Here is an 8,574-nt window from a genome sequence, read left to right as displayed (position 1 = left end):
ATATATATATATATAAAATAATGCGCTTGTTGTCTTCTTTGGGTTTCTCCTGCTATTATAATGTTAATGTTTGGTTGGTATAGTAATGTTTGCTCGTTCTAATTGTTATAAATTTAAACTTCAACACTGGTTTGGATTGGTTTGGTATTTTTCTCAGTTGTGAGTCTGATTCAGAGTTAGCTGTTGGCATTTATTTAAATACTGTATATTTTGCAAGTTAGTGATCAGAACTAATCTAACCTTTTCATGTTATTTTTGCTGTATGAAAAAAATATTATTGTGCAATAGGAAGGGTAGGGAGATCTATGGGCACATCAGCCCCACCAAGAGATATTTCTCACCAGCCTCCACTGCTGACCCATAGAATGGTACATTAAGCTTGGTCATCCATTACCATTATTTAATAGTAAATTAAAGTCCCCCAGCTCATTATGACACGGCCCACTTGCACCTGCGCTCCGAAACCAGACAGGGTTACACCTTACCAAATAAGGACATGTGGTAAAGCTGCGCAGGGATGACGTTGGACGTGAAAATGGAAAAGAAAAAAGAAAAAAGAACGGGTCCACGTGAGTGCGGTTCAGGTGCAGACCGAAAACAGAGGGGGAACACCGGCCTAATCTCGTTACATAAGAAGCCACTGAGTCTGCAGACTCCCTCTGCGGTAATCCTCTGAACTATTCATGTTCAATTGTCCCGAGGCGACACACTTAACGCACAGGGCGCAGTCACTTTGCGCACACTTGTGGCTCCGTGCTGCTTTTGGAAGGCGCGGAGTCTATGTGGAGGGCAAAAAAAAAAAAAAAAAAAAAAAAGTGCTGGAAGCGGGTAGCGATCGGTGGCTACAGTCGGCGTATTAACGCTTTCTCTGCTGCAGAGGCTGCCGTTGCCTCTTTTTGCAGCTGGCGGCTCATTGCGCTGTTGGGGCCGTGACGATTCCGCTGACGCGCCACTAGCCGCACCACCCAGGAGACAGAAGTGGAGAGCGACGGAGCGGGGCTGGACACCGGACTCTTTCTTCTCCTCCTTCCTCTTCTAACGCGGACGAACGGCTTTTTGTCCACCTGCAAGTCGATATTTACGCAGCAATCAGAGCGGCAGCATCAGCCCCGACTCCCCAGCAGCGATGGAGGTTCCAGGCTTGGCGCACAATATCACCAGCCCGTTAAGTCCCTGCGAGGGGATGATCAAGGACCTGAGTCTGGATTCCATACAGTTATGCGAAAGAGACGGTGAGTGTGTGTTACTGTAGTTCTTAAGTGGAAGAGGGGGAGAGAAAGAGGGCCAATATAAACGCTGCTTTTAGTTGGAACGGCGTGCAGAACCCGTATAGTTTTGCATGAGGGATGAGGGCCGGTGACTCCGCAGGTTGCTTAGGCAGATAAATTGTGCGCTTTTTATATCCGTGGAGAGAACATAGCTGAATACATTTACATTAATAATGGAGAAGAAGTCCTTTGTTGGAAATAACTGTCTGTCTCTGCAGACTGAGCGTGCACATGTTGGCAACTGATAAGCGCCTTTTCATTTCAGCACCACAGGCGTGGACAGAGAAAGGCACCAACCCCGCCTATAGCTTATCATTACTTCTGTTCATTTTCTCTTTGAGAAAACCCTGCCCCCCCCCCCCGCCCCCCTCCCCAGCCTCGTCCCCAGTTCGTTTGCAGTAACTTCTCTGCATTTTATAACTCAAAATTTCACGGTATCTCATTAAACCACGTTTGTGGTCTGTGACTGACTTCTCATCAAAGTTCTAGAATTAGGAGGCAGGAAAAGCAAAACAAAGCACACGAACGTCGTTTTAAATATAGCATGCTGCTCATGTGAGAGTTAAAATTGAATTTGTTCATATTCCTCATGTGAAACAGTTGATGCTGGTAGGAGAGGGGAAGGGGGTGGGGTTAGAGGGGGGGTGGGGGGGGAGAGAGAAAAAGCAAGTCATCATGAGAAGAGAATGAAAAGCTAAAACATGGCTGCACCCACAAGAGCGTGCACAGGCGGTGCAGCCCCGCACACCCATCAGTGCAATTACACAGCACTGATTCCACATCTGAGGCTTGGTCGCAGAGATGCCAGTTCACATAGATTAATTGTAGATTAATTCACTGATGCACCGATGAAATATGTTCACATTGTTCTATCTATATATATAACAAAACGACAGTGGTTTATCTCCATTAATGCTCCCCCAGCATCTGATCACTGTGAAGCAATAGTGGGCACATTTTCTCCTTTACCCCCATCTACTTCACATGCTGCTATACAACAGGGTGCATCCGTATCCCCTTGGCGCTTTGTTGCTTCCTCTCTGGCGCTTTCATATCAGCAGATTTCCAGGCAGGGTTTTAGGGTGAGTCTCGTATTTGCAGCACAGTTACTCGTGGAAGTAGTAGCTAAGTCTTTGTCCTTGAGACGCCCACATACTCTCTGTTGCTGTGTTGCTCCGTCAACAATGTCCACTCTCTTTCTAAACACAAGATGGGTTGTTGTGATTTAAAATATTCATGCGACGTGTCACTTGGAACAACGGCAGTGTTGTAATAACCATTTGCAAGCCTTTATCATGTCTTTATGTTTTAATGCTAAAAAAAAGTACTAAATCTTTATGCAGTTATTGTCGGTCATCAGTCTAAAAATCTAAGGTTTGTTTTTGACAACAAAAAAAAAAGCAACTATTTATTCATGTATTTATATTTTAATTCATGTTGTTTAGTTTTATGAGGCACATACTGATTATTGGGACCTTTACTGCCACAGACCAACCATCAGTTCCTGACCTTAAATTCAAGCTCACCTTGGTTTTGCTTATGCAGCAGGGCAATGATTCACACTGAGCCCTTTGGATGTCCACTTCTGAAGGACTCAATTAAAAATAAAATTAAGATTTTGGACTAAGTGTGAATTAAATTAATTGAGATTCTGTTGGATGACCTTAAACATGCTGTGGCTGAATGAAGATAATGGTCCAACGACTAGGTCACAGCTCCCTCACAGCAATGGAAAAGACAGTAATCACAAATGCTTGATGGCAGATAACCAGTTATTAGGTTTGGAGGTTTGGGTAGCTTTTTCTCGTAATGAGTGAAAACATCATGTTGTATTTTTTTTTTTGCCTAATTTTGAAATTAGTTGAAGAACTGAACCGTCTCAGTGTGACAAAACGAGCAAAAACAAAAAGAAGTCGGTACCGTGGCACAGACTTTGTTGAACGTAAGCACACAAACTTAAAGCAGCTCCCTCTCTCTCATGCTTTCATTTCAGCTGGCACTCTGTGCATGAAATTCCTCCCAGAAAAGGCATTGCACTCCTCACTGTCTCTCTCGCATTCACTTTCGTCCTTCTTGGAAACCCGGCGTCATCACATCGGATCGATGCCGGCCGCATCGCTTTCTGTTTTTACTTTCTAAATTTATCCGTATCCCCATTAATATTTAATCGTCCGCGTGAGAGGCTCGAACGCCCAGGCTGAGCCAGCGAATGAACGCATGGAGTGCCCTCACACACACACACGGAGGTCTGTTAGAGCTTTTCAATGCACAGTGGGAAACAAGTTGTTTCTGTGTTCCCCGTGTCAGAGATGGGGTTAATGGTTCACTGTACTCATGTGGCTATGGCATGTGTATCTTCAGCACTCGGAGGGGGTGGGGGATGTTTTACTGAGGGCAAAACTGTAGAATCAGCTCAAGTGAATAAGTTAGACTTGTATTGAGTTGTGCTGGTGGTTTTTGGTGCCGTGTCCTTCACCAGTCTATGAGTGCAACTCATCAGGGTGTGAAACGTCCCAGCTTCTCCTGTGGTGAAGAATCCTTCCTCTTGATATATACACAGTATATCTTCATAATGACTGTTCAGTGGTCTTTATTTGGTTCATTGAGCCAGCTGCCAGTTTTATGGCTTTTGGTTCATAAAACTTGCCTTTTCCACACAGAGCGATGAGATGCAGCTCATTTGATGATTTTGCCAGAGACCAGCAGGCCTGTCTTCTGACATAAATCCATGACTGTGCTGGCAAAACCTAGAAATGCAATGCTGCCACGACTATTTGTTGAATTGTCTGTTGATTGTAATGCAAAATACTAAAATGTCATCGTACTCATGGGTATTTACATGCATTTAGGCCTATAACTGTAAAAAAAAAAAAAAAAAAAGGATACTTGAATTTAAATTGCAAATGAGAAATAATGAGTCATTCTGGTTTTGGACAAGTAAAAAAAAAACATGTTTTGTTCTCCAGCTTAAGTTGATTTGGTGGAAAAAAAATAAAAATAAAAAGCTACTTATTTTTATTGAGCATGGCTAAAGGTGGAATAAATAACTTAACCCCAATGCAGCACACTGTTTATCACACTCTGAAAGATGTTTTTGCCATTGGCAGCTTCTCAGGCTCACAGCGTGGTTCCTAGCCTGTGCTGCAGCTAAAAGAAAGCTGTGATCTGTTTTTTTTTTTTTTTTCTTCCTCCAAAGAGCCCGGAGTATCTATGCTGACTAATATTGCCTTCTTTGTGTTTACAGCTCAATTTTAGACTCGCGCCCTGCGCTTCAGATGGCTTGTTTAAGTGCGCTCTTGTGCTGTCAAACTACCATCTAGCTTTTATTTCTCTCAAACTCGCTACTGTCAGAGCTCTCAAATGGAGCTGTAGTCATACATGGTGGACAACGGCAACCACACAGAGATCATATCGAAGCAGTTCAGACAGACTCAATTGAAGCAGTGAATCCGGCTGAAATGTAAACACTCAATATCTCCAGGTGTGACTAGACGGAGCTGCATATGCATCTTAACAAGATATTCATTGATGTTTTATATTCTTACATCTCTTGAGTGTGAACTTCCTGCCCAGCAAACGCAGTTGCAGGCATCAAGATTGTTTGTTTGGAGTTTAAATAAGTTTGGCCGACCAGTTTCCTGCAGAGCAGCCGTCCCTGCATCCCGACACGCGGTGCTCTGCTGAAGCATGCAGAGGTCTCCTGGGTTTGTTGCAATCTCCTCTGGGAGCTGCATAATGAATCTGTGCTTCTGCACTCTTAAATAATGTCTCCTAATAAACTGCCTCGTTTTTTTTTGCTTAATCATGATGCGCCAAGAGCCCAGCCTCCTCCTTCCGTGCAGCAGAGCGTTACAGTCCGTCAGAGGAGGAGGCAAAACAACAGAAGCGCATCATAATATGTGTTTGTGGTAACATTACACGGCGGCCAAATTAAGCGCTTAGCGAATCCAGGAGGAAGGAGCCGAGGGCGTAATGCTGGCAGATTAATTTAAGTCTGGATGAGGGTGAAGGCCTCCTGCGAGAGACTGAAGACTTTACTTGTTCTCACAGCCTGACCTTCATCCAGCTTGACTCTCGCCCCACCATTTTTCATCCTGCGCTCTCCGAGTCCCCGAAGGTTTAAGGCCGACTTCAGTTTCCCACAGAAAGGGCCTGGCTTATCTTGTTTACATTTAGTGGTTTTGGTCCTACAGTGCCGCGAAAACAGAGTTTTCATACCCCTTGAGCATTCCCCTCCCCAGCCCCCCCCCCCCCTCCAAAAAAAAAAAAATCCCATTACCTCCTCAAATTTTAATGTCTTTTATTGGGATTATGTGCTATAGGAAAAGACAAAGTAGACCATTTAACAAGTGGTGTGTGTGAGGTGGGAAACTCAAATACAAGCAAAAGGAAGGAAGGCAGATGGATGAGATTTGTTTAGCAGAAAACAGACTGATGAACAAACAGACACAACAGAAAGAAGGAAGATGGGACGGGGGGTGGGGCGGGGGGGGTGTGAGGATTTTCCAGTCTATGCATTAAAATCTGCTCTTATAGCAGTTAATCAAAGACTCAATATTCTGGACTTTTGCTGAGTGGCAGAAGTGAAGGAGGACTGAGAGAGCACTACTGACTTTGTTTTAAGACGTCTAGCTACTCGGTAAAGCTTTGTGTGTGTGTGCATGTGTGTGCGTGCGTGTGTGTGCGTGCGTGTGTGTGTGTGTAACTAAGTAAATAACATGAGAGTTCATATTATTTCTTATCAAAGCCGGTCCTGGCCTGTTTGGCTCTCTGTGTGAACGACCCTCCGCTCCTCAATCCTCCCCCAAGTTGAGTAATGCATTAGGCCCCGTCATAACTCATAACAGTCGCATCCCAAGGGGCCAGTGGGGTGGAGGTTTCCTGCCGCTCTGGGTGGTTGCCCATGTCGCCCCTGTCAGAAACCTCCACCGCGTGTTATACAACTACAAATAACTAAATGAAGTTGTATGTTGCTCATTCAAGAACGTTACCTGTTTACAAATGTGGATGAAAAGTAATGCTAGGTTTATGCTGATTTGCCTGTGATGTCTGCAAATGTTTTGTATCCCACTTATTCAAGGAGATTTGCATCAAAGTGCTGACTAATGTTTTTTAAAGGCAGTATTAGGGCACATTAGCGTAGGCTAAGTGTCTTGGTATGAAGACAGTTTGCAAATGAATTAGGTGAGCAGTGGAGTAAACAGGAGATGAGTCAGCATCCTGGAGTCACCTGAAGGCAGTGGGGTAAAAATCTTCACAGGATTTTTACCACAGGAAGAAACAAAGTCTTTCCCAAGTGAGATGGGTTATACAACAATAACAACTATAAAGAGAAACCAGAGAAAAAGTCCTTGAATGCTTCTGCAGCTACATTTCATTTTTTGCATAAGGCAGATGTCAGAGAATGACAACAAAGGTTATCTTTTTTTCTTTTTCCTCCAACTTTGGTAAAGGTCAGCAGCATCCAGTTTTCCGATGGGACTTTACGACGCTTGCATCACTGTCTGGTCTGCACTGACTGGATGAAACACTTCCTGTCTGAGCCATGGCCTGTCATGTCTTGCCCTGAGCCCCTCAGTCTGAGCCAAATGAATCAGCTCAGTGGGGTCTTGTTTTAATGAGATGGGCACATTAAATGCAGACCACCGGCAGGACAGGACAGGATGTTTCCACCAATCAACACGGAGAGGCCTGGAAGGAGGGCTGCTTATCATTTCAGCCTCAACACATAACATAACTCATTCAATGTGGAATTTACCTTGACCGACTACTACAACTGGATAGCGACCCAGTAGCGGCGCCAAATGGCCAATCATGTGTGGTTGCTAGGGGAAAATAATAAACATTTGGCCAATCAGCATCGCTGAATTTAATGTCTTCGGCTCCCTGAAATTCTGCACCGTCTGGAAGATGCTGGAAAGTTTTGGGTCAATATGGGGATAAATTTGATAACAATGGTAGTTGAAAGGAAGTTTAGACCAAATTCTCCACCTTCACTGACAGCCACACTTTACAGATGGTTGGTAAGCTACAGCTTATGTTCCTCAGCATGTTTCATTGTTTTTAGTTACCATATATTGTTTTGTTCTTCTTTTTTTTCAATCAACCACCATCATTTGGTCTCTGCTGATTAACTATCAATGTTGCTCTCGTTAGCATAATGCTTATGCTGCTCGAGGATGTTGCTAAGATTTCTGTTTTTTTTGTTTTTTGTTTTTTTGTTTTTTTAAGTGTTAATTGTTGCATTTTTGAGTTTCTGCTGTTGTTAAAAAAATAAAAAAATAATTATCTCATTATATATAATAGTATCTCATAATAATGAGATACTATCTCATTATAATGAGATACTATCTCATTATAATGAGATAGTATCTCATTATAATGAGATAATTATTTTTTTATTTTTTTAACAGAGTGGCAGAAATGGGCTTCCATACAAATTGATGTGAAATGTTCACATTTTGTCTTATATTATGTATTTTATTAGCTTTCATTTTAATTTCATTGTAAACAAGACGACACATATCAGGTGATGTTTTCTTTAAACATTCACTCTGGTAACTTGCCAGCAAGCGTTTCCAATGGTACGTCTACTTCCACATGAGGCTAATTAGCTGCAGTGGATTTCATTGAGTTCTGATTGCAAATCCATGCTACACTTATTAATTTTATTTGCAAAATAGCTTTGAAGTCCGTACATAGTTTTCCTTTTTACTTCATTATGCACCACGTATGTTAAATAATAACCCGTTAAAAATAGATCAAAGGTAATTTTACAAGGTCCAATGGTTCATTTTGGGATGCTGTTGACATGTTTTATAGTAAATTACTTTTTGAAAACACTCTGTTGGGACCAAGAGGGAAAATAAGTAAGGGCTTTAATTTGGAAAAGGCAGCGACTGCAAGTTTTCTTCTGCTTTCTGTGCTCGTGCAACACAGTGAGTGGTAAAAGCTACCCTTTGCTCGTCTAATTTTAAGAAAATCAATCCTCAAAAGCTGCACTGTTTGACAATTACTTGGAGGTGAGGCGATAGAGTGCACAAACCCAATTACCAGCCCACTCTTTTATCTCTGCCTCTTCCGGTGAATGAGCGGAGATGGATTTTCCATGCTCCGCTACTCTAGCTATTGTTAACCCTCTATAAGGGCCCGGTCATATTGAACATTACCCCCCCCCCAAAAAAAAAAAAAAAAAAAACCAACTTTTAAAATTTTTACCCACTGTTGTGTTCACACCCCAGAGAAAAACACAGCAAATGCATTGTTGCCATGCCAAGTGGGCGTCTCAAAGTCCATACTCCGTCTT

The 8,574-nt window shown here is 42.7% G+C and overlaps 1 protein-coding gene across 2 annotated transcripts in view; it reads left to right on the top strand.

The window, feature by feature from the left end:
* Positions 1 to 8,574, top strand: part of phyhiplb (phytanoyl-CoA 2-hydroxylase interacting protein-like b) — a 24,133-nt gene that overhangs the window by 3,739 nt on the left and 11,820 nt on the right. Inside the window, exon 1 of one of the 2 annotated variants that reach the window (XM_015014444.1) lies at positions 572 to 1,232. The exons of the other annotated variant lie outside the window; for it this stretch is intronic. Within the exon in view, the coding sequence (XP_014869930.1) occupies positions 1,127 to 1,232 (106 nt within the window). The 5' untranslated portion in view covers positions 572 to 1,126. Of the gene's footprint in view, positions 1 to 571; positions 1,233 to 8,574 lie in introns of those variants that run through there. 2 annotated transcript variants of the gene reach the window in all.

Source organism: Poecilia latipinna, unplaced genomic scaffold (assembly GCF_001443285.1).
Source record: "Poecilia latipinna isolate Pla-1442-1.1 unplaced genomic scaffold, P_latipinna-1.0 Scaffold69, whole genome shotgun sequence".
NCBI lineage: Eukaryota > Metazoa > Chordata > Actinopteri > Cyprinodontiformes > Poeciliidae > Poecilia > Poecilia latipinna.
This window is presented reverse-complemented; position numbering and strand designations above follow the sequence as displayed.